General features: G+C 43.0%; 1 protein-coding gene across 5 annotated transcripts in view; it reads left to right on the top strand.

Moving 5' to 3' along the window:
- The window catches only part of SESN1 (sestrin 1), an 86,443-nt gene extending 60,380 nt beyond the window's left edge, over positions 1-26,063 (top strand). Inside the window, exons 1-10 of one of the 5 annotated variants that reach the window (XM_075498505.1) lie at positions 8,365-8,472; positions 16,077-16,142; positions 17,060-17,260; positions 18,231-18,413; positions 19,772-20,014; positions 21,304-21,451; positions 22,299-22,411; positions 22,655-22,845; positions 23,099-23,243; positions 24,939-26,063. In XM_075498505.1, coding sequence (XP_075354620.1) covers positions 8,440-8,472; positions 16,077-16,142; positions 17,060-17,260; positions 18,231-18,413; positions 19,772-20,014; positions 21,304-21,451; positions 22,299-22,411; positions 22,655-22,845; positions 23,099-23,243; positions 24,939-25,025 — 1,410 coding nt within the window. In that variant the 5' untranslated portion in view covers positions 8,365-8,439 and the 3' untranslated portion in view covers positions 25,026-26,063. Of the gene's footprint in view, positions 1-8,364; positions 8,782-10,533; positions 10,627-16,076; positions 16,143-16,490; positions 16,562-17,059; positions 17,261-18,230; positions 18,414-19,771; positions 20,015-21,303; positions 21,452-22,298; positions 22,412-22,654; positions 22,846-23,098; positions 23,244-24,938 lie in introns of those variants that run through there. The other 4 variants (XM_075498503.1, XM_075498506.1, XM_075498504.1 and 1 more) reach the window with 4 other exon arrangements.

Raw genomic sequence — 26,063 nt, 5'->3', positions numbered from 1 at the left:
TTACGATTGTTAACAAACAGTGGATTTAAGGCTAAGTTCCAATATTGCGGTTAACTTTTTTAAAAAAACAAAGACACTTAACAGTATTTGAACAGAAAGTGCTAGAATTGGTTTCAAGCCTGTTTTGACTTAGTTCCCCTAGCAAATACGCATTTGAGAAGGTAAGTGGGGCAAGGTATTAACAGTTCCACTGTTTGGACGTCATTGTTGCAGACAGTAGCATTGCAAAGCCCAGAAAAGTTTGTGGTTTTATTGAGATCCCAAGCAGCTCAGAAATCTCCCTGCATTTCTACAGTTATCCTGCATGGACCCAAAGCCTCTGTGGCCTGTGGAAAAGCGTCAAGGTGGCAGTGGGGATAGGGAGGGTAAGGAGATGGTCCTGCAGGCAGCTTGGTGGCAGGCCACCTTGTCCCAGGGGCCTTGAGGGAGCTCTCCAAGCTCCGGAGAAATCCAGGATTTAGGAGGATGCAGAAGTTGTGCTGTGTTAAACAGGGGCATGTGTACGATGTCCCTGAAGCATGTGTTGGTAGTGGCATTGCAGCTTGCTGCACCCACTCTGGGGCTCATCAGAGCAGGCGTTGGCTGTCGCTGGTCACAGGGTAGGGGTGGCCCCTGATGGGCCAGGGGGCTTCTGCTCCCTGCTCTACCCCCTGGGTGGGTGTCAGTGTCCTTTTAACTTAGAGTAAGAGAAAGAAACAACATATTAATGCAAGTGTCAAAATAGTAAAACCCACGGTAGGAAATGGTCTTGATTGCCGAGTAGTAGGCCTTTTAGGATTTGTATCAGCAGGAAAGCAGTGCTTTTTTCAGTTCTTCTGTTTTAGAAAGCAAAACCCAATAAACTGATTTAGGTCAAACTGTCTTAGTCATGTCATTTTCTCAAACAGGGAAGAATGAAGAATACAGTGCTGTCTGAATTTAAACAAAACACCAATAATAACTGCCAAAAATGGCAAGAAATACATGATTCATCTGGGTTTTTTTTTCATTATTCTCCTCAAGCAGATGTCTTCATGGGTTTGTCTTTGAGTATAAAAGTAAAAGACACAGATTTGATATGAAAATGGCAGATCTAGTATTATCTCTTTCACTTACAACAATCAGGTGTTGAACAGTACCTAGAGGTTGATCTGTTTTCTTAACTGGTATCATTTAAATCACTGATGTGGGTTACTCTTCTAGGATGATGTTACTTACTTCTGTACTTAACTTTTTGCCAAGGTAATGTTCTAAAGGAATTGATAAATCCTATAATATTATTGTACTTGGCTCTATATATTAAACAAATATGGAGAGAGAGATTCAGTCTCGAGGAACTTGCAACCTTACCATCAAGATAGGCCATTAACAGAAAATGCAAGGGGAATACAGCTTTATAAGTATTTGGATTTTTTTCCTAATAAAAGAACTTTGATGGGTTTCCAAAACTCTCAAACTCAGATAAATAACATATATTATTTGGGTTACAGCTAGATTGTGAAAACTGAAAATAAAAGAACTGATTTTTCTTTTTTTTTTTTTTCCTGTCTGCTGCTCTGAGGCACACTGAGCATGTGCCTGAAAGTGGCAAGTGTAAGAAAAAAGCCACAAAACAGTTCCCCAAACTTCAGTTACTGATATAAGAGTTCCTGAATCTCTAGCGGTACTTCCCATATTAATTTAGTACTATTTCACTTGATTTTATCTCATTGTAACAATCAAGCTATAGAAAAATAGCTGAGAGTCTTTGTGAAGTACATTAAATGACATGACGTGTTTTTGTTGCATTGCATTCTTCTTACTTGTCTTTTCATGAGGAAAACGTTGAATTTATCTAAAAAAAAAAAAAGAAAATCACTTAGGTTTTGGCTGTAGTGTGGATATATGGGAGATTAAGGGTTGACTTGAAGAAGTCTAACAAAGCATTTTATAAATTGCTAGTTTGTTCCTTGGTGAAGGCTCTGCAGAAGTAAGCTTTTTGTTTGTTGTACCTGCAAAATCAAGTCAGGCATGAACCTCAGGTCAGAGTTTCAAGCAATTTTCTAGAAATACACCTGAGCCCCTAAGGGTAAAGATGACAAAAAGCTTCTGGTGAGGAGAAGAGCTTCTGGGTTGCATGTCTGTATATACCAGAGTATGAAAGTTGGGTTTAGTTGCGACTTCTTCACAGGACATTTCCTGCATACTCACTGCAATGTCGCAGCAATGCAGCTCTGGGTCACTTGGTGTCATGGTCTCACCCAATTCCAGTAAGCCAGGTGTAACACTCCAGTACTCCTAAAGGCGTTTTTCCCCCATGTGCTTGCCATTGTGTCTGATTTCTGTCAGAAGCTAATAATGAGATGCATTTCATTGCTTTTTCCTCTCTTTTCACAGAAAGACTATTTCTGAGGTCAAATGCGCTTTAAAAAGCTCAGAAGCCTTAAACTCACACAGAGATGATTCAGCTGGCCTTCCCTGGCTTTGAAGGCACACATTTGCATTGTGTAAAAGGTTTTGTTTGCAGTGGATTGCCCAGAGTGATAAGGCAACCTCCATCTGTGTAGGACAGGCCTTCCAACAGCATCTTTACAGGACAGTTGGGGAGCACTGTCAGATAGCATTCCAGGTAGCATAGCAAGTAAGGTACTGCATTGTCTCATTGCTCTTAAGTGAATCAATTATGAGGACTAGGAATTGCAAGAAGTTCCCAAGGGTGAATTTTCACTCAACTGAGAAAGGATATTCATCCCTTTTCAGTATTCATCTTGGGGAGAGAGGGCCTGAGAAAAAGATAGTAAAATGGATCCCAGCTCCAAGGAGCTGTGCAAAATGTCTCGGGCTTTAGTGTGACCCAGCAGTTTGCTAACTGAAGGGAAGAAGGGAGACCTCTTTAGGCCAAACCAGTTCTAGACAGCTATGAGCTATGTTAAATTTTATTTTTCTTGATTGAACTCCAAATACACTCTCTTGTTAAGGTTAAACTAGTTTTTTTAACCTTAATGTTTACTTAGTACTGAGAGAGACTGGAGAGTGGCTGGCAGCCTGCAGATGTTCCATTCCCCAGAGAGCAGCAATCTGCAGCTGGACAACCGATCCCCTCCCCATACACCCTCTAGCCACCAAAAGATCAGAAGTTACCTGTGAGTTACCAAGGTCAGTTTTGAAACTAGTTAACATGGACTTTCATTTTGGGAGAGCTGGGTCTGGGGGGAGTTGTTAACCAGAGTATTCTCGCTTAATGCATGAGCCTAGAGCCACCTCAGGACAGTATCAGAAGAAACCACTTCTCTTATGCTGGATATTCACAGCAAGCCAGACAAACAACTTTTATGGTTCAGCTGCTGTTTAACAGCCTAGAAGGAGCTGTGTACCCTCATAAAAAGGGGGGAAGAATAATCTGGTAAGACATTCTTTCAATCTACTAAGCTTCAGATATGCATCTTTAATCTACCTATTTGTAGTAGTCTTAGAAAACATAAGTCTGTTTTTGTGTCCTTGGCAATGCATGAATAATCTCAAGATCTCAACTTCTTATAGCTCCCTAAATTAAACTTTGTACTTCTGCTACCTAATAACTGCAGAAGGGAATGTTAAATTTGGACAACCTTTGGGGAGAGAAAAAACAAAACAACTTGTAGTTGAGAGGTGGGGGTAAGCCGTAGAAGTCTTAAAGGCAGAAACTACCGGAAGAATGACTGTTTTGGGGGAATAAGAGTCCTCAGTGACGAACCAAATAGTTCAGGGAACAGATAAAGCCACTGGAGTCCTTGGAGCTTTGTGAGTTAAAGACAGTCAACTGTGAGCACAGCTCAGGTGTAACAACCAAGTCTCACAGCCTCTTGCAGCTCTGAGAGAAAAGATGCTGGGTCTTTCTGTGGGGATACAGTGGGCTAGGAATGACCTGATTTGTAATTACTCACAAACCCCCTTGATTACTTGCAAGGCCCATTAAAGCTGAAGATGTGGCCATTAAGAAAGCAGCATGTAAGAAACAGCTAGAAATAGAAAAATAGCATTTCAAGGATGGATAAGGTTCGAAGAACAGACAATAAATATAATCTCTGAATATTGTAAAATGTTCAGTCTTAGCCAGCCTCGCAATCCTAAAGACTACAAAAGGAAAGCCTCTATATATTGGTCTAAACTTACTTCCTGATGTGGCCAATTGTCAGCCCTCCATTCTCCCAAACAACTTGGTTTTGTTATTGTTATAAGGGTATCGGGTGCAATGCCATTCCTAAGGGCTAATCCTTTTTGACACATACAGCAAGAATTTAGATTGTACAAAGAATACCGTTTCTCCTCCTCCCTAGAATTATGTACTAATTCTAATAATAGAGTGACTTTTTTGAAGACTGACAAATCAGATTGTTAAGGTTAAATCAAGAAGAATGCTTTGAAATACTGACCATTTTTTCTTGACTCGCTGGGATGATATTCTTCTATTTAATTTAAATTCTTTCATCAGTGTAATGAATGGTTCAATTGCTGTGCCTCCCATGTTGTTATCGTGATAAAGATTTTTGCTATTTTAGAAATAACAAATGTATAATAAAGGGATAGAAGAGATTAGGAGATACATTTGAAATTTGTTATGAAAAGGGTAGTGGCTGTGGACAGCGAGGAACGAGAGGAATCCACAGGGAAATGTTCAGAGCACTGGTGTGGGGCTGCTTAGTCATTGCTGAAACACCTGGTGACTTCATTAAGGCACCAGATTAGGTGGAGCTGCTTGAGCTGTTCTGGTTGAAGGAATTCTTGCCCCCATGCTTTTATTGCTGTTTCTTCCCTAGGAGTTACGTCCCCGAGATCTGGTCATTGTTAGTAATGCCTAACCTCTAGCAGTCAAAATGAGCTAAAACAATGAAAAACAAAATAATCACACGCACGCCCCCAGTCCAAAATAGTTCTCCAATTGCTTGCTTTGGCTGTATGCAGTACTGAGCACTGTTCGCAGCAGCTGGGCGAGCAGGTCGTAGGAGACAGACCTGTCCCCCCGGGGGGGCAGTGACACCCGGGTTAGTGCAGTAACCTCTTCAGCTGGCGTAGCTGCAGATGGGAGACACCATGCATCTGCGGCCGTTAGCCGTCTCGGGGTTCAAAGACACTGGGACATGAATGCTGGTATTTACATCCATTCTGCTAAGCTTGCTACATCTTGCCAAAGCTGGCACTACCTTACAAAACCACAAGAGAGGGAATTCTAGTCCTAAGAACTAATAGAAATCAGGTAGCTCAGAGCCCCAAAGAATTATCTGTTTTTACTTGTAAATGTTCCTGGGAAAGAATCGTCTGATCATCCTTCGAGATATTAATTTGATGTCCAGGGCATTGCAGTAACAGGCATTTCGAGTGCTTCTGCTTGGATAGCTTTTCTGTGGAAAGAATTTAAGATCTTGGTTTGCCAGTTCTTTGGAGTCATCTGTTTGTGCTGAACTTGACTCAAAAAAGTCGCCCTATTGGACTGAAATGGAACTATTCCAAGTTACAGCGGCTAAGTGCAGACATATGTGTTTGCAGGATCAGGCTTTTCACATTGTAACTGGTTGGTCTTCTTTTAGCTTCACCAGGACATTTCTTTAACTGTAGCAGTAAGGAAAAATTGCATTTCTGATGACTTAACGTAGAGAGCACAGATGTTAAATGCCATCCTTTTGTGCAAGCAGCTTTTATGTAAGTGCTTGCTATGAAAGAGTATGTTTCCTTGCTTTAGGTGGTGTTTGCGTTAGGTGACTTCATGTGTATCTATCATACAGGCTTTCTGGGTGAAAGGAAACTTGATATCTATGAATATTTTCATGTTAAACATTTGTTGTTGTTTTTTCCCTTATAAGCATTTCACTCAATCTCTGTTTACTTGCATCGATACATGGTCAAACATACTGTTGTGTTTCCCCAGGGGAACACTCAAGTTATGCAAACTGTACCATAGGTCTGTCCCCGTGTCCTGTGGCTGCACTGGGTTCTGCACTCATTAGTACCCAAATGAGCTTTGTGCTCATGTCAAACCATATTCCCTCATGAAATTGCTCATGTAGCTTGTCTTACTAGCCCCCAAATGGAAATAATTTCAGTCTACAATTGCATACTGATTTATAGATTAAGCATGGCTCAGTTTTGTGTGTTCTTCGATTTGGAGGAGTTGCACTTTGGAAATACTTGTGTGAGGGCTGGGGTGGAGAAAGCGCTTGCAGCAGACTGGGTTGATGAGATTCTGCTAAGGCAGAGACATACCTGGGGCCTGAGCAGAGCTTGTGTACTCAGGCCATATGGGAGAGCTTTTAAGACCATTATTATTTGTTTGCTACGGCTGTGCAACTTCCTCTTCCCCTTTGTACATGCTTTTTCTGACATGCTGTCACTGCCTTCATCTGTCCTGATACAGAAAGTGAAGAACGTGGTATAATTTCCTACCTTCTGCTGTTGAGTTAGTTGTTTAATAAGAGAGAATTTCCCTTGGACGATGTCAGAGAAAAATCTGTATCTGCCAAGGTTCTTTGTATAGGAACAAATGTTAACATAAACAGGCTTCCTCACAAATATCCAGGCAGGGCAATCGACCACAGTGGGGGAAAAACATTTCAGGGAACTGAGGGAGTGCTGCTTCTCCCCCCCCCCCCCCCCCCCCCCCAAGGGTGTTAACAAATTCATTGAAGGGGATGACCTTTCATCTGACATCCAGGAAGAGTTCTTATGGTGAGGCATCTTCTTGTATTTCAGCTTTCAAGTAATTGCTCTCTTTTTCAACAGTTTTTCTGAGCACAAGCCAGTTCTTTGCCTGTGTTGCAAGAGGAGCCCATTCCTTCTCTTTTTGTTATGTTTTGGCCTGAAGTAAGGAAGTAGCCAGTGGGAATTAAACAGTGGTCTTCATTAGTTTAGTTTATTAGCTCACAAAATGCAGCCTTCCTTGCCAGTATTGCATTCTTCTCTTTTTCCATGCTTCTGTTAGCATTTTATGAAGTGCAAGTAGGTACGAAGCACACTTCATTTCTTCTGGAGAAACTTACCCGCTTAAAGGCAAGGCCCCAAGTAAGGAGCTGTGGTACCTGGGCATCTCTAGGTAATTTAATCTTATAACTGCTGCTAAGCCTTCAGAAGTAGTGTATCCCTTGGCTCTCCAGAGTTAATTGCATAGCCCAGAGAGGTGGTGGTATTTGGAAAGTGGAGAGGAAAGGAAGCCTTTAAAAGCTATAGGATTAGAAATGTGCAGAACTGCTGCCTTGAGTCATGTTGCCTCATTCCCCTGACAACACTGTCCTCAGTGTTTTCTGCATTTCGCTGCAAGATTCGTACATGCATAACAGGAACAGCCTGTGAACAATTTTCAGTGTTCGGTTTTACATTTAACAGAAGTGTAAAGTTCAGTGTCACGGAATTTCCTTGCTTGGTTGTTAGATAGCTTGGTAGGAGTCAAAACTGAGCAGCCTGAAACTGAGAAGCCTTCCTCCCCCAAAATGAGTATGTTCAGGGGTTCAGAGCTGTCCTGGCCTCCTCCCATCAAAACCTCAATAGAAGTTCTCCTCCTGGGGTCTGTCATATTTTATTTTAATTCAAAATATTTGAAGGAAAATGATCTGACAGAATTTAGCTTTATAAATCTTAGATTGCTGTGGAAGACAAAAAAAAAAAAAAAAAAAATCACGTGGGCCAGCTCAGGGACTTGTTTCTTTTGAAATAATTGATGCCATAAAATCCCAAACCAAAAGAGGTGGGAGGTGTAAGGCATCTGGCAGAGTTTACGGCCCTGGGGGGTCGACAAGAGAAGTACAGCCTGCTGCAAACAAAGGCTGAGTGTTTTGCTGATGTGATTGCAAAACATATGTTTGCCCAGGACTGTTATGATCTTGGGAATAGGCAGGAGGCCAAATTTCTGCAGCAGCATACTTAGTCACACAAATATCTGCAAAATGTTAACCTCCTGCGATTTCTCAGTTTAAAAGCCGTAATTACTTTGTTGCTTAAAGAGAAGGTAGAAACTCTTGCATAAGGAACAGGGGAGAGGAAAAAAAAGTTTTGTCCAAAGAGCTTCTCCGTGCCGGGGAGGAGAGGGGAGCAGGGGAGACGGGCGCTCCGGGCGACAGGGGCCCTTGCGCCTCAGCCGTGCTCTCCAGGCGGCCCGGGGGCAGCACGGAGGAGCAGGGCGGGGTGGACTGGGGGGCCCTGGGGCTCTGCGGGGGCACTCGCCCCCGGGCTGGGCGGCTCTGGGCCGGGGCTTCCCCCCTGTTCTCCCCCCGTCCGGGGCATCTGTTGGCATTCCCGGGGGCTGGCAGGCACCGGGCGGTGCGAGCAGCCGCGGGGCCGCGGCGAGCAGCTGTCCCCCGGCCGCCGCTCTGCCCCGCCCCGGCCGCCGCTCCGCCCGCGGGGAGGGAGGGAGGCCGGGCCGCGGGGAGGGCCCTCCCCGGCGGCGCTGGGCGGTGCGGCAGAGCCGCTGTGGGGCTGCCAGGGGAGCGCGTCCAGCCCCAGCCCCGCAGCGCCGGCATGAGGGTGGCGAGGCCGGGCCCGCAGCAGCAGGTACCCCGCGGGTGGCGAGGGGCTGGGGCCGCGGGAGGCGTCCCCACCGTCTGGCCCCCGCAGGGCTCAGCTTCCCAAGGGGCGGCCGTCTCTCTCCCCGAGAGAAATCCCTGTTGCGAGGTGGGGCAGGGGCCGGGGCAGCCCCCCTGCAGCGAGCGAGTCCCGGCTCAGCGCCGGGGCCGGGGAGGCAGGAGCGGTGCTTCCTTGCGGGCTCCTCGCTCGACCCGTAAAGACGTCGTTCAGAGCTACTGGAGGGTAACTTTTGGGGATTTGCAGGTCCTTCCTAGCTCCCTTCTGCGGGATATCCAGGTACTGCCTACGGTGGCAATGCAGGTGCTGACGTTAGCCTCCCCATTGCCACCTGGTCCCAGAAGGTCTGTGTACCACTTGTGTGTGTGGCGGTGGGGTGTCTCTGCTCGGTTTTTAGGCTCATCCAAGTACTTTTTGCTCTGAGTTGCCCGGTATTTATTTCGTGCTTGCGCAGACTTGGATTATTCTTTTGAAATAGTGAGTCTGGTCTTGTGTTTCTGATAGAGAAGAGCTTGCTGTAATTGTAAACAAATGCAAGAATGCAAGTCAATAGCATTATTTTGGACAGGAATTACAGTGCTGCTTTGGATCTCTTTTGTAAGTTTCTTAGTGTCACCAAGCTAAGATTTTTCTTCTAAAGGAAATTTTTAAATCCTCAAACTGCTGCAGGTTGCCACAAAAACTATTTTGTATCTTTCTGGTTTGTACAGATCTAGTACCTCTTGGTTACGAATTGCTTTGCTTTGACATAGTCCAGCAGTACAGTCTACATAATGCAAAGGGTAGCTGTCACGTTTAAACTTGTTTCCTTCTGTGTCACTGATTTATTAGTATTTAAACAGTGTTTACAGCATGGAAATTGTAGACTTTCCTTCCAAATCCTTTGCCCTTTAATACTGTTTGTTGTACACATTACAGAACTGGCATATAGAAAAGCTAGGCACTAATCATTGAAATTCAGCCTCTTGGTTTCGGTGAGCTCATATCAAAAGTAAATTGGGTTGTGGTCTCTAGGCAGTTGTGTCACAAAACCGCTTCAGGAAGAGCTATTGCTGCTGAGGAAGAATAGGTAGCACTTAGGTGCCTTGAGACTGCTCCAGTTGGACCTGCTCTTACTGCTCCATCCTAGAAGATGACCAAAGAAGAGGCGTTAGAGCTTGAGACTGAGGGGTCTGGGCTTTGCTTTTATTCCTGCTGTTGTGAACAGTGTGTGTGACCTTGGGCACACACTCGCTTGCATTGATTTCTGTCTTGAATCAAGTCACATAAACTAGTTGGGGATGTTTTTAAAATCTGGTATTTCAAGGGACTTTGAGACATTCAGAGAAAATACACTTACTGACATTAAAATAAAGTAATTTAAGCATTTAAATTCATGTAAGAATAATCTATTCTCTGTGAAATAGAAACAGTTCAATGTTTGCTGTGCTCTAATTCCAGTGAAGAGCGGTAGGCCTGTGATACAAAGTGCTTTGTAGCAGAGGGGGAATACTTGTTCTCAGTTCTGTACATCCATGCAAGTGCAGACATGTCTAGCACTTCAGTTGAATGACAGTCTGACATACCCAGAAAATGTTACCAGTGCAAAAATTTAGAGTACATGAGCATATTTGGGATCATTTTTCTGTCCTTTTAACGTGAATCATGGTTTCTTTGAGAAAGCCACAGCAATTGCAGCTGCTTCTGGATAAGGTAAATGAATAAAATAGGAGAAACTGCCAGTTCTGCTTAGCCCCACATTTAGAAAGGGGGTAGGATTTGTGGGTGGGGTTTTTTTGTGTGTGTTTGTAGGAAAGGAATAATAGTTAATCACTACTCTCTGTTTCTTAATCCCTTCATTTCCAAAAGCTACCCATCTGATAAGGAAACTACAGTAGCTACTGCATTTAGCAGAACTGAAAATATGGCTTTTAAGCTAGGTATGTATCAGCTTGGTGACAAATAACTTGTCCTGTGAGGCCAGTTGTGCCAGTCATTGTCATTAAGATCCTAAACAAGGAAACTCCAAATTTGTAGCCTGTCAGTGTCACCACCAGTGAGGTTTTGCTGTCGGTGACCTTTAAAGGGGAAGTAGGAACCAGACACAGCAAGTGAAGCAGCAGCAGCACAAGGCCTCTCAGACTGGTAAGTGCCAAAGTCTCCCTTGGAAATGCAGTGTGAGCTTCTTGGATACTTAGATGCTTTGGGGCATTTTATCCTATAAGCATATAAAGCTCTAAATGGGTATCTTTAATGTCAGCTTCAAATGCATACCATAGTATACTAAGCTGAATTTTCAGCACTGGCACATTGCGGGGGTTAATTCTACTAGGAGATTGTGTTAAAGAGTTTTTAACGCATAGCTCATTGTGCTTTTCTTAACCCTAAGCTTGGGTAGGAATGTACTTAGATTATGTGAAATGATCACTGGTTGTCTAGGAAAATGTTACCTCCAAAAAAGGTCACCTCAAACTCATTTCCCTTCTCTGGTTCCTTCCTGTAGATTGTTTTATATTGCATTACAGTGTATGATTTTCATATAATTTTGTTTGAATCTAGCAGTATTTATTGCTTAATCAGGACACAGATGATTCAGATGAAGATGTTAATCCAAATGTGGTTTAGTGAAGTAAATCGGTAATTACATTTTCACTTTGCCTGTGGCTTGTCTATGATAAAATGTTCTTTTTGCCATTTAGAGGAGGCTTAAGTAAGTATGTAAATAAGTTTCTCTGGGAGATATAACATTTGATATTGGTACCGACTGTACTTGAGGGGAGCATAATGACTCACTGTGCTAACACCAGAGAAGCAGTCTGAAGATTGTGGTTAGCTAGTGTCTGATAGCTAGTGCTCAGCTCATGAATCCTGAATGACTGAAAATTAACAATTTGGTAAAAGTCCCCGTACTCATCTGACAAAACTACAGTTGAGTTTTGGGAGAGGTTTTGTGATAAGAGGCAGAGCTCTAGCTGCCAGGAACTGGTAGTGGGGGAGGAACAGGGATCTGAAAAAGCATTGTAGGCTCCCTATGAAGCAAGAGCTGTAGCTGAGGTTAGGTGGCTGTTCCTGTTCTAGGGGCCCTGGGTCTCGGCTTGTAACTTAACTCTGCTTCAGTATTTCTAGGTGGAATTTCTGATATTGGGTGTCTGTTTAGAAGATACTTTTTGTCTTCTTCACTTATATTTTAAAGAGGTTCAGAACCAAAGCAGATGATATTCTATTACTAGCAGAGGTAATGCGTGTTTTACTTTAAGTATTTAAAAACCTCTTCTAAGCATTTGCAGTTCAATTTTTCCATCTCAAGCTTTTACTTAAATTTGATAGGAATGCTGTTCTTGTCAAGACGCTTTGAAAAGTTACCTAAAAGTGGCCTTGATTGTCAGAGTCTTAAGATACAGAAAAGCTGTAAGTAGAGTGAGTTTATACGTGTTTGCAGTTTTAGAGTGGTGCTCTCTGAGCATATATGTGCATGCAGTAGAGATTTTTGGTTGTCATTGTGGAGATGGATGTACTAAGTGGGCCAGACTGGTAACTGGGAAGTATATAATTAAGTTTGCAGACTTGTCTCATTAACTCTTCTGTCTCAGCTCTGAAGAGCTGTTTCTTGGTGTAAATTTGCATAAAACATATTTCCTGGCTGAGAAGTCTCTGAAAAGGCACACAGTCTGATGGTTAGGGCATTAGCCCATGACTTGAGAGATCTCAACTCAAGCCACCAGTCTTCTGTAGCAGCCTGTGTTAGACATGTAGCTTTTCTGTTTCTCAGGGTTTTTTTTCTAAATGGGAGATAATACACTTGCTCTACCTCACAGGAATGCTGTATGAATTAAATACATGAGATGAGATGCTCAGATATGGCAGTGATGAGGGACATGTAGATTCAGAAATGGTAGGTATCTGGTGAACGTAGTTCCCATGGAACTGATAATAGTGGCCGTACAGAAATACAAATTACATATACATAAGGGGAAAGAGGATGCTTTTCTGTGATTTCTGAGGTTGTCTCTGCCAGCATAGCGATACAGCATTTATATGGCTAAAGTCTTGCTTCTCTGTCAAGGTACATCTGGAAGGTGAGCAGTGGAGTGGATTGCCACCTGGCAAGGCCCACCTCCCTCCATTAGCTGTGAGCTTCTGGGTGTTGAAGGTAAAATCTGTTCCACCCTTGGTGCTCAGCTTTGCAGCCATCTGAGTTTTATGTTCTGGCTTTGAAGATGGAGTCCCTCTGATGCATTATTATTATGTATTATTTGCACCTAAAGCCTCAGTTGTGGTTGGCTTTCTGCTGAGCTTGGAGCTGTATTCAGCTGCAGAGTTTCTAGACTGAATGGAAGTGGTGTGGCAAGGTTAACAAACAGGAGGAAAGAAGCCAGGAGAAGTTTGATGCAGAAAACACGGCACTAAGGTCACTTTGGTGTGCAACTCAGTGGTCTGGAATCACATGAAAGTTACTTATACTTTTGTAATAACCAAAATAAATATCGATTGCTTGCAGCTGCTGCTCATCCTAGCCCTGGCTGCTTTGCCAAGTGCTTCTCGGTGCTCCAGGTGAGGTGCTTCTTTGAGAGGAAGGTGCAGGAGAGAGATGTGGTGGTGTGGCTGGTCAGGACGCAGGTCTCACCTTTGAGAGGGAAAGCTGGAGGGCGGTGCTCCTTGAGTTCAGTGTATTTGGAAGATGGAGGCTTAGTGAAGGGCGTCATGGAGCATAGAAATATGTTCAAAACTAAGGGAAGATACTCCAGGGCTGTTATGAGAATTATTACTGTGTTGTCTATATATTATTTGAAATGTTGGGATACTGGGAGCACCCAGAGATGCCTGCTATTTCTCAAGTACTAGGAGAACTTGATTAAATACTGCTTCTGAAAAAGAGGGGAAAACAGTTTTTAAAAGGTCTGCCATAGCTTGTAACTGAAGAATAACAATTTTCAGAAGATTTCTAATGGGTCAGAATTTATACAACTCTCATGACTGTGGTAACCATGTACCTTATGACAACAAGCTTATTTCTGTTCTCAGCACCCTCTGGAAGAAACATATTTACCCCCATTTTGCAGATGGGAAACTGAGGCTCATCTTCACAAATCCTTTGCAACCCAGGCTTCTCAAGTACTAGGCCAGTGCCATGATTTCAGGAGGATGCTTTCTCTCCTGAAGGAAAACAAACCAACTTATTCAGTCCTCTGAAAAACCCTAAGTCACTTTGCAGAGAGGGTTTGGTTACTTAAGTAATGTAACCTGTTATATGCAGTGTAATCATAGTAGTTTGACCTCTGTATGCTTTGAAAAAAAGGTGAAGTGTATTGATACTGATGTATTTTAGATTGTGAGGCAAAATATGTTAGCAGCCTTCTGATCTCAGGTTCTTAAATCTTAGGGGTTTTTTTTCCTTCCTGTAACTGTTCTGGGGAAGGGGCAGACTGAAACATAGTTGTTGAAGAATTAAATTTCAAGGTATTTCTCTTGGAGTGCTTGAGTTGGCAGACAACTGCAGACATCTGCTAAGTTAAATGATGCATACAGGCTTTTTTTTCCTTGCTGTCATTTGGATGTAAGATGTTTCTCTAATTTGCTAGTGTAGTTGTAGCCGAGATAAGAAGCTGTGCTAGAGCTTTGAGGAGAGAGGGTGTTATTAAGATATAAATTCCATCCTACAAGTGGCATTGCTAGAGGCTTGGCTGACAGGCAAAATTTGTTTGCGAATGTTGGGACCCTCAGCAGGAAGGAGCTACATTGCAAACTTCACTGTCCCGGGGAAAATGTGAAAAGACTAGTAGTAAGAGCTGCCCTTTGATCTCCCTTTATCCAAATAAGACTTGAGAAATGAAGGCATCTGAATTAGGATTTAAGGAGACTGTCAGAGTCTGATGGGCTTTGGTAGTTCTGACTTAGACCTGCGCTGATTGTTTCCGGCTCTCTGAAGCTGTTTTTTAATCTTAGGGGAAAGTTCATGGAACGGTAACTGATTAATAAAATTGCTTCTCGTACAATGAACTCGTGCAAATAGAAACCTCAGCTAAAGACAGAAAAAGTGCAATAGTGAGTGCGACCAGTATTCCTTGTTTATAACAGCCTTTATCTATGTGGGGAAAATGTAGCAAAGTTAAAAACTGCATTTGGCAGGAAGCTTTTAGGCCTCGAGCAATTGAAGCCCCTAAAACAGCTGAAGGTGCCCCTCTGCTGTGCGTGGCCTGAACTGGCTCAATACATGGCATTTATTCATCTAAACCTAGTTGAGAACTTGGATGGGGTTGGTATCATCAGAAAAGGAATGGTTTGGGCTATGGAATGGAGGCAATGGATGTGTGTTAGAAGATGACCGGGGGAGAAGGAACAGATAAGGAGCCCAAACCATTAGTTTATATATAGCATAGCGTTTAGCACTTGGCTCCATCCCCAGCTTTAATCCCAGCCTCCCTCCATCTGTAAGAGCACCGTGCCATCAGCTGCCCCGTGGGAGCTGCTTTGGGTGGCAAGGCTCCCATCTTTCCTGGGGAAGCCATGCCGCTGGCTGGGGAGTAATCCCCTCAGGAGAGCTGTTTTGCAGCGGGTGCTGCGCATGTGAAGGAGCGAGTCTCTGTAACGATGGGGAGGTGGGCACGTGTGAATGTGTGAGATGAGGCTGTGCCCTGCTTTGGTACATGCCCCGTGGACCCTGCTGTGCCTTCTCTGAGGGCTGCTCCGTGCCAAACGCAGAAGCTGCCCTTGAACCCATGGCTTCCACCCTCCCAAAGGGAACAGTTTAACAGGCAGGATACAAATGCACCCGTCTTTTATGCAGTTTGCTCCTTGGCTGCACAAAGGGTCCAGGGTGCCGTAGGCCTGGCAGAAAGCTTCATCTAGCTGAGGGAGAGGGCAAGTAGTGAACTGCTGGAGGGGTATCCAGCCTTCCTCTTACCTGCAAGGGAACGTATCCACAGAAGTGTGTGTAAGGACATGGCTGCTGCTGTTCTGATTGAGTAAAATCCCCTCCCTCCCTCCCTCCCAATGTGAATAGCTTTTTATCCTATCTTGAAAAGAAAGCAGATGCAAATGTACATCAGGTACTTTCAGCAGTTTAAGAGCTCTTTGAGGTTGGGAAAAAGAAATCTGATTAGGGTTACAGCTGTTTCATTTCCTGACAGATGCACAGAGTGTTATGTGCTGGCGTACTGCGGATGTACACACACACACACATCAGTCTCATTTTGTATCAGTGGCATAACCACACAGCAGCCGGCTATGTACTGAACTCCTTGTCCTGGACACCCTGCCAAAATATGCTTTATGCAGAATTTTCTGTGAACCAGGTTGTAGTGTGTGTGTGCATATAAATTTGTGTGTGTTTTCTTTGGTTGGCAGGGCCTTTGTTTTTGAATTTTTTGTTGCTGGAGTGGGGCAGTATGCTGTAAACAAGTGTGGCTAATTATAAAGCACTTGTATAAAAAATGATTTGCATTTGTACAAATGGTACTAGTAAAAGTACCCGTTTAAGAGTACCATGAGTACCCAAATAAGCTCAGCTCTGAATGGAGAACTCTTTTGTTTCTTGCAACCACAGCTACAAAGTTGTTTATAACTAAATGCTGAGATGGTGTAATTTTCTTTTCTAGGAACTTGGAATAAGAATTCCTAGACCACTGGGACACGGACCAAGCAGATTCATCCCCGAGAAGGAGGTGTGGTAGTGTTTTCAAGTACACAGTGAACTTTATGCTTTTAAGGAACACCCTTTTAGTAGTAACCCACATTTGGTTTCAGGACAGCTGCTGAGCTGCAAAACATTTTCAGTCGTGATAACATTCAGTCCTGGTGAGGCTTTGGCCACAGTTCTAGTGTACAGAAGCAGTGAGAGCCCTGGGATAGTTATGACCCCTCCAGTACTGCTATCTAGCATAAGAGAAACCCAACACTGTTTTCTGTAAGAGTGTCTGTTTCCTTGTGAACATCTGCATGTAATTTCCTACTGGTCCACAAGGCACCTGCCCCCCTGCTCTGGGGTTGCTTTTTCTTGAGCTGCCTCCACCATTCTGAATAATCTGAGAAGCTTCAGAGTGCTGTGGCTGAGCATTTCTGGTGCTTCTCTCCTGATCGTCTGGTAAGAGAATTTGGAGCAGAGGAAAAGTTAGTAATATGCCTGTGGTTTTCTAGGAATTTTAGAGCCTTAAGTTTCAATTTCCTTTTATTTCTCTCTCTTGTCATCTTAGCTAGCTTTTTACTTCTTTCCCTCTTTTTCCCTTAGTAAAAATGATAATTCAATTAGCTTTTTGTTGTTATAATAAACTAAGTTAGATCAATTTGGGGCATTCAAGAAAGTGAAGGTGAGACAGTTGAAAATGAGAAGTCAGTGTTGTACAAGAGAAAGTGTAAAGCCAAAAATCTCCGTTTGCTGATATAACCACTTGTGATCTCCTAAATGAGAGGTATTAAAGGGATTTCATGTGCCTTGCCTTATGTGTACTGATGTAATGCCATTAATAGATTTATAATATAATTCCTTTCACTGGGGCCTCTGGGTGCTGTGGTAATATATTTATTTACTGTTTTATTGGTACTTCTTAGACAATATTGCTAATTGCTCTTTCTGTTCAATCAGACAATTCAAGTGGGAAGCGAAGACGCCATGATGCACACGCTGTTTGCAGATTCTTTTGCTACGCTGGGCCGATTGGACAATGTTACCTTGGTGATGGTTTTCCACCCACAGTATCTTGAAAGCTTTCTAAAAACTCAGCACTATCTACTGCAAATGGATGGTCCACTCCCGCTTCATTACCGACACTACATTGGGATAATGGTATGCTGGAACATAAAGCAGCAAGCAGAAACAGCCACTTTGGCAACGATCTCTGGTCTTGTTTAATAGCAGTTATTACTGTGTTTTGCAGTTTCTAGTTGGAAAAGCATTTTATCAGGAGCTAAGGGGAAAAGCAGAGTAGGTTTGTTTGTGTCTGGTTTACAAATTGTTTCATAAGACCAGTACTTCCTGTTCATAGTTTTGGTAGGATGGTGAGAAAGAGGGGAAAAAAAATCTGTTATAAAAATAAGACAACTGTTTATTTTTGGTTTCCTTAGTATCTCAGAAGCTGTTTTTCAGGAACGCTTGTTTGTGTGTGTGTCCTGTCGAATACACCTCCCACTAACTCAATAGTCCGTCCCATCATCCATTTTTGAATCTCTAAGCAAGTTTTCTGCCAGTTCAATGATTGATTGGTTGATTTCATAATTTCCACTCTGCCAGTTCAATGACCTTTGCTTGCTGAAGTTGAATTAAAGGTTTAGGCTATGTCTTAATGTGATGGGGAAAGTATTACTGTTTGAATAAATGATACTGGGTCTGTTCTTTGCTGAAAAGCTGCCCTTTAGTCTCTCTTGCGCTATGCGTTCTAAAACCTGCTTTTGTTTTTGCTGGTAAAGTTTCACCTAGAGGCAGCCTTGCTTCTTCCCCACTGGAGAGTGCTATGCAGTATGGATTACTTGCTTCAGGACATACAATAAATCTATGCCTGTACTTCTCCCTGGGTATAGGCACGTTGCACCTGTAGCCAGCATAGTTATAATGTATATGAATGAGGAATATTTATGTTGTGAGAACGATAATCAATACAGGATGAAGTGTTAATCTCAGGGTTTTTTTTTTCTTCAGCCTTTGATCACTGCGAGTCTTATTCTTGAGTATTTTGAGGAAATGATGACTTACGGTATTTGATATAAAGCACTAACTTACTGTAATTGTTTTCTGTATCACGATTGTGTTATCCTTTTAGGCTGCAGCACGACATCAGTGCTCTTACCTTGTTAACCTCCATGTGAATGGCTTCCTTCATGTCGGTGGAGACCCTAAATGGTTGAACGGTCTGGAAAATGCACCTCAAAAACTGCAAAATTTAGGAGAACTGAACAAAATGTTGGCTCACCGACCCTGGCTTATCACCAAGGAACATATCGAGGTAAATTTTTCGTGGACTAATGTGAATGTACCATTATTTTTCAGTAATGCAATCACAGATTCTTAGGGTTAAGAGCCAGACAGTGTACAAGATGTTCTGTGTTACTGACTTTCATTTCAGTGTTATGTCACTGTGGTACTGCATGATATAATATCACTTGTGCCCTTGTAAAACTAACGCGATCGTAACTGGTCTGAAATGACTAACAAATTTAATTTACAACACACTGACGTTTCAGTCTTGTCATGCCGGAATTCTGTCGGTGTGATGACGATGTGCTCAGATGTGCACTTCCTTAAGTCGTGTGCTTTCAGTAGCCAGGCCCCCCTGAGCATTTCTGAGATGCTGCCAGAGGTTAGGCAGAACAGCAATTACCACGCTGTTGTCTCAGTTGCTGCTGGTTCAAATGCTTAATTTTCAGGCTGGGTTGGAGGGAGCAGGCTGGCAGAACAGCCCAGGGGAGCGGTGGTGGTACAAGCCAGCCAGGACCACCCAGCCACCAAGCAGCTGCTTCTGCTGCCCCCTCCTCTGAGGGCTACCTGGATCAGCCAGCTTCGAGGGTGTGTGCAGCAACGGCAGCTCTCGAGGCGGGGGCATGCTGGCCTCGGGCCTGGCAGTGGTTATTGGAGCAACTGCTCCTCCTCTGCTCTCCTCTTTACCCTTGGGAAGGAGGAAGTGGGTGCTGGGAAGGACCCTTGGGAAGGAGGAAGTGGGTGCTGGGACTTTCTCGGCGCTGTCTGCCAGGTGGAGAGGTGGTGGCAGGTCCTGCTGGGAGGCAGGACGCTGGGCTGTGTGGGAGGGCACGTGCTGTGCCAGAAGGCCCCAAACCTCCCACACTTTCCTGCCTGAAGGGGAAGTTGGGGTTTGAAGCTTCTTGTCAAATGTAGAGCATTCCACCCACAGGGACAAGATGGAGGGAGCCTGGCCCTGATGCCAGGTTTTTACACAGCTGATCCACAAGGAGTTGCCAGGGTTTTCTGAGCCTGTAAAGACCAGTTGAAGAAACATGCAACTGTTGTGGTTGCATCTTCATCAGAGGTGTTAAATTTCAATGCAAGCCGGTCTGGCCTCAATACAAACCATATGGTGAAAAGTAGAAACCCCAACTGATTCAATAGCTGAGGGCCAGAGAGGGGAGAGAAGTCGTCTCCCGTGTGGCTTAACCACGTGGGTCTGTGGCTGGCAGGTAACCTGGTAACAGGACACTGAGCACACTAATGGCAGCTGAGTTAGGAAGCAATTACAGACTTTGGAAAAATAATTTTATCTGGTAAAGAAATGTGTTGATAAACTGCATTAAGGTGGGATCATTTGAATGACTTCAAAACTAATACCTTTGTCTTGCATTATTTTTAAAGCAACTTTTGAAGACTGAAGAGAACAGCTGGTCCCTGGCAGAGCTGATCCACGCGGTTGTTCTCCTTACACAGTACCACTCCCTTGCTTCCTTCACGTTTGGATGTGGAATCAGCCCTGAGATCGACTGTGAAGGTGGTCACACCTTCAGGCCCCCTTCCGTCAGTAACTATTGCATATGCGATATTACAAATGGTTACCACGGGGTAGATGAAATTCATGCCAGCCCAACTGGAAGTATTCCAGTAAGTGTCTGTCTGAACAAACAATCTCTTTCAATAGTAGTAGTTTCTTTGTAAACTTAATACATGGAGGATGCCCGTCTCTTTTCGTTCAGTGAGAGTGGGATTGATTAGCCTGACCCAGATGAGGGCTAACCAGTTGAAAAGATACGTTTAGGAGAACCTGAAATGATACTGGTAAGCTGGGGGAGGTTACTGAAGGGACAGACAAAGATACAATCTCTCAGTTGTCTATTTTTTTTTGGTCTCTTGTCATTCATATAGGCAAACTGAGATGACTCCTGGCCTCAGCTAGTTTGTGATACGTGTCCCGAGCAGCAGTGGCCAGGAATGCTTTTTTTCATGGCTGCAGTGGAAAGTTGGTTCTTCCTTTGATTCCAGTCTTTGACTTTGTTGCCTTGAGGTGTTTGTGGTAGATCACACAACAGATCATTCACAATTTTCTGACTCTGTCTCTAAAACAGTATTTCCTGCCTGCAGCAGTTATGCTCACTGATCTGTACTTGCTTCCACTTAGTGAAAAGCATGATGTGAACTAGGCGTTAGTTTAAGAACAGTGGTAACAGGGTATTTTCAATGCAGGTTCTTTGCCTGTGAGACTTTACTGCAGTGGTGTGGGTGGTATTTACATTTTGTTTGATGGAACTTGCTGGTTCTATGAAGGACCAAACTGCAAAAGGCAGAGAGGAAAGGGGCAGAACTGTATAAATTGAAGATAACTATTTTGCTTTGCACTGATGGATTTTTGCAAGACCAGATATTGAGTTCATAGTGTGTTGTGGTGTTAAAACAGCTCTTGTGAAATAAGATTATCTTGCACTAGTTTTCCTTTGAGGCTTCATTAAATCTGCATTTACACTCGCTCTTCCTTTTTCCTTCAATATGTTTCTTCTCTGTGAGCAGAGAAGGGGAAAAATACAGTTGGGTAGTAAATTGTGGTTACTTCCTCTATCGGAATTTCTGTTGCAGCTCCTTGTTTTTCAGTTGTTAAACATTTAGATTAAGTAAGAGAAATTACTTCAATTTTAGTGTGAGAACCACTTGTTCCAAAAAGCTGTGATTCTTAAAATATGCTAAAAATACCAGGGATCTAATTGAGAAAAGATGATGACTAAATGTGAACTGTTGGGTCAGTACAGATTTCTTTCAAGAACTGTTTTCCTCAAAAACCCAGTATTTAAAGATGTAAATGAAGGACATAGCTTGTGTTGAAATTTTCTGGCTTGACGATTTCTGCCATCATTGTCAGTTCTTGTTACATGGAAATGAAATGTTTTTCTCTCCTTTTCAAGTCTACGGAGTCTGTCTGTGAAGTTGAAGCTCTTATGGAGAAAATGAAGCAGCTACAGGAGTGTAGAGATGAAGAGGAAGCCAGCCAAGAAGAGATGGCTACACGTTTTGAAAGAGAGAAGAGAGAAAGCATGTTCGTGTGTTCTTCAGGTAGAACAGATGTACTGTGCATATATATTTATGTAGACTTTTCCAAATCACTTGAAGAAATACTTACTACCACAAAAGGAAAAAAAGTGTTATTAGATGTCTCAAAAACATTACCATTTCTTTGAAAGGATCAAGATTAGGGGTGCCTTGTTTTCTTCCAGGAACACTTAAAAGCAAAGTAGTGCCAAGATTTGTGGCTTCTCTCAAACACACCATAACACTCACTGACCGATATTATGTTTAATAGAAATTTCCAACAGAAATGGAATCTCTCTCTTGAGAGATTTAAAAGTTTCGCAAGAGATTTAAGCATCTCACAAGACGTTGTAAAAAGAAGTCCTTAACACACTTAGCTATTTAAGTGTATGAAACATTACTTTTCAGATGACTGTGAGATAATACTTAATCTGTTACAAGCTTAGGGTTGTTGTGAGCTCTTCAACAGAGTTTCCTATAAAATAAACTTGGAATGGAAGTCTTAGAGGTCTCTTTTTTAATAAGCTCTCTGTTCCAAAGCGGATTTTCCTTGACATTTTTACAGACCCCTTGAGTTAGGAGCAAAGTGTCCCCTAGACTTAGGAGATTGAGTGAAGACTGGTACATAAGAGAAGGGAGAAAAAGATGTTTGTCTATAAGAAAGAATCTGAGTGTTTTTCATGGAGTTGCCTCTAAAACCATAGTTGCAGTCACACTGAGCTGTACCAAAGAATTTTAATATGGGTAGTCTAGTGAAACTGTGTGTTTGTTTAAAAAGCACAGAGACTCCCATTTTTCTGTAAGAGTTCCACTAGCACACTTCCAGTTTGTTCTTACTGAAATCGTGTGAAATTCTGTTTGAAATTAACAGAAGATGAAGAATCAGCACCAACAAGAGATGTGTCTCGTCACTTTGAGGATACCAGCTATGGTTACAAAGACTTCTCCAGACACGGAATGCACGTGCCCACCTTTCGTGTTCAGGTAACAAGGATGGGGGCTGCTATCGGGAGGCTTAGTGCGCAATCTGTTTGTTGTGCCAAATACCAAACCTGGAAATTGCTGTGCTGTAACTTACTGTCCCGTGGACAAGAAGGCTTAAAGCAAGCAAATGAACAACCCTCCCCCCCACTGGATTATCTGCCCCGAGATAAATTACATTAAAGCACTAGGTCTTCACAAGTTCATTTCTGAAATGCTCCATTCTGCATTTTTACTTATTCTAAGGATTATTCCTGGGAAGACCATGGCTATTCCTTGGTTAATCGTCTTTACCCAGATGTGGGACAACTACTTGATGAGAAGTTTCATATTGCTTATAATCTGACTTACAACACAATGGCCATGCACAAAGATGTGGATACCTCAATGCTAAGACGAGCTATTTGGAACTATATTCATTGTATGTTTGGAATAAGGTCAGTTTTACTACTTTTGTTCTGTATACCTCAGACTCGCTAGCGTTAGCTTTTTTGTTTCTTTCTCAGATTGAAGCAAAGCTATTTATTAAGCAAACCTGCGTGTATTTTTAAACATATTTTTATTTATGGGGAAGGGCCAGTAGTGGTACAAATTACACAATAATTTATTTTGCCATAGGAACTTACAAACAATGCAAGGGAAGTAACTGGTTCTTGAAAATGAAAGTGTTTTTCTTTCAATTCCGAACAGATACGATGATTATGACTATGGTGAAATTAATCAGTTGTTGGACCGCAGCTTTAAAGTTTATATCAAGACTGTGGTTTGCACTCCTGAAAAGACCACAAAAAGAATGTATGATAGCTTCTGGAGGCAGTTTGAACACTCTGAGAAGGTACAGCTTGCAAACGTTCCGAGGGACACGGGAAGTAGATCCGTTTGCCACACTAACAGCCGCAGCTACCCAGCTAGCATTTAAGCTTTAGCTGATGTTACCGGGATTCTGCTCGCATTCAGTAAATTCATTAGGAGGCGTAGTACTTCCCAGGCTGAAATAATTTCTCTCTTCCTACTGCATGTTTGCTAGCTAACAGCTGAAGGGACTGTGCAGGCTCTGAACTGTATGGGGAGGTTAGGTGTACCATGTAAATGGTACTGCTTCACCTCGACTGCAGCTTTCTCCTCTGCTGTCAGTTGGTACTGCCTGTGTCCCAGAGAGGCTGGGAGGTGATGCGAGATCCATCCCTTGGCCTCAGACCCAGAGCGGCTTGCTTGCTGGTCCAAGGTCTTTGCACTCCTACAGTCATTTTTTAGTGCGAATGGCCCCAAAGCAGTTACTTCGTGTTAAAGCCTAAAGTCCTGCTGCTGGGTTATAGTCTGAATTGCTCCTCCCGGTAGTATTTCTTGCTGTTAACTCTTGGATGTCAGCTCCATCAAGTTCACGTCCTCCAGTTTTTCTTTGGAAAAATATTTCGAGGCTCACTTAAAATGAATGCTGATATAGTGCTGAAACATAAATCAGTGTTCAGTATCATCAGAGGCACTGTTTCTTGCTAAACTCCTTGTGAAACTAGTTTAGAGATACCCAGTTAGAATAGGGGTACTATAGCTACAATGATTCAAGGTTGTTCAAGTAAAATAAAACATGTTTGTTTTGGTTAGACTAACTGATAGAGACGAGCGTTTCAAGCACACAAATCCTTCTTTAAAGCCCAAAACTTTGCATTTCCATAGCCATCAAAATCCAAGGATCGTACACGTAAGTGTCACTGAATGCAATCACCATCCATCCTCATGGAAATCATGCGAATGAAACCACACACAGCTGTTACGTGCCAGAACAAACTCACAGCCAACCTGCTGTCAGTGAGAGAATGCTTTTCACCCCCTCCCCCACATGGTTTCTGATCTCATCCTCAAAGAAATAGTGTAAAGACATTGAGGAGATGAGCTGGGGAACGAAAATTCTTACCTCCGGTAGCTGCTGAACAACTCTGTCTTAATAAAGATAATAGTTTTATGGCATGTTACAGTTTTTCTTTCACCTCGGCTAACCACTCTGTGTTGTTCAGGTGATAATTACCTGTGCGTTTCTCTGTCTGTCCCACAGGGGCAAACGACCTTCTCACCTCTTCCTTTGCTAACAGACCCCTCTGCTCTGCAGGTACCAACCACCCTTTTGCCTTTGATTAACTTAATCGAACTAAATTTGAACAAGTATTTTCAAGCTGCGCATAGTCTGCTGCTGAAGGAAGGGCTTGTGTGCTTGAAAGCTTGTCTGTTTTTCCCAGCTAAACCAGTTGGTCTACTAGAGGATGACTACCTCTTCCTGTGAAGCTGGCCCTGCTTAGGTGTACCTGTGACCCACTGCGGCACCGTGCTGCAATGCTACCTGCAGCGCTTGTGCGATCTCTCCTCCTTCAGCGGGCTTTACAGATAGAACTCATTACCTGGGTAGTTGAAATGCAAAGTGCCCCCCCGCTGCTATTGCAAACACTAATACAAAAACCACAGCCCCACAGACTTCCTTTCACTGGAGTACGTTATTGCGAGCACGCTGTTAAAGCATAACTTCTTTTCTTTCCCGAAGGTCCATGTAAATTTGCTTCTGGTAGAAGCTCGGATGCAAGCCGAACTACTTTATGCTCTGAGAGCTATTACTCGCTATATGACCTGATGTCTCCGGCTGCCTGTCGACGTTGGAATGTTCTGCAGCTGCAGTGTGGCAGAGGAAGATACAAAGCCTCAGGACCAACGGTAGCTATAAATTAAGATGCCCATTGTGCCATAACTCCTTTAGTTTCAGCTATTTCCGTGTTTGGAATATCACTGCTGCCACTCGGCAGTGAATGCTTGGCAGTTGACAGGGTTGTGCGGAAGTGCTGCCTGCTCATGGTATTTTGGCTTTAGACAGCACGGGACACTCTATGAACTTGTGGCAATATAGCAAATGATAGATATATAGATCTTGTGTTAAGGCAAATACTACGGGAGTTGGAGCGTGAAAAGAAGTGGGACTTGATGACATTTGCTTTCCCTATGAGAATAATTTTAGAAAATCTTGATGCTGCTATTTGTGCTGGTGGAGTGAACAGACACAGGCTGTTCCAGTTAAGCTAAAAGTGAAAGTGAGCACTGCTATTGTCTGAGCCTTTATTGTGTGTGGTTTCAACAAAGCCTTGTTATTTAGATTTCTTTTTTAATCAGAACTAAATCTCTTCTGTCCACACTGATAATTTGAAAGATAGCAGTCAATTTTCTCAAATAGTTTAGCCTTAAAATGCTACAGGACATTTGTTCAGCATTATTTGGTGAGCTCCAAAGTGCAATGGTCTTCCTATGGAAAGAAGAGGACTCGAGTCCTCAGAGCTTTTTAGAGATCTAACTGCGTGAAGTGTCGAGTAGCTTCTTGTCCTGTTTTTCAAGGATGAACCGATACCTGTTCAGGAGCTAGGACAAGGTGTGGGAATGTTGTTCTAGACTGCCAAACAGTCCTACTGTATTACATGCCCAACGCTGGTCTTACTGATTTTTGCAGTTGCTTAAATAACTAGGCTAAAAACCATCTATTTTTAGTAAATCAAAACATGATTAAAATGCTGACATTTAATATACAGTGGGTTTGGAGAGCACATGAATACTTTTGTATGAGTGTGAGTTGCTTTTTAAATTTGTCAGTATTATTGGTATTTTTTAAATAAAGGCAACAACTTTT

The sequence above is a fragment of the Mycteria americana genome, chromosome 3, assembly GCF_035582795.1.
Source record: "Mycteria americana isolate JAX WOST 10 ecotype Jacksonville Zoo and Gardens chromosome 3, USCA_MyAme_1.0, whole genome shotgun sequence".
In the NCBI taxonomy this organism is placed as follows: domain Eukaryota; kingdom Metazoa; phylum Chordata; class Aves; order Ciconiiformes; family Ciconiidae; genus Mycteria; species Mycteria americana.
Note: the sequence above shows the minus strand (reverse complement) of the source record. Positions and strands in the feature narration are given on the sequence as shown.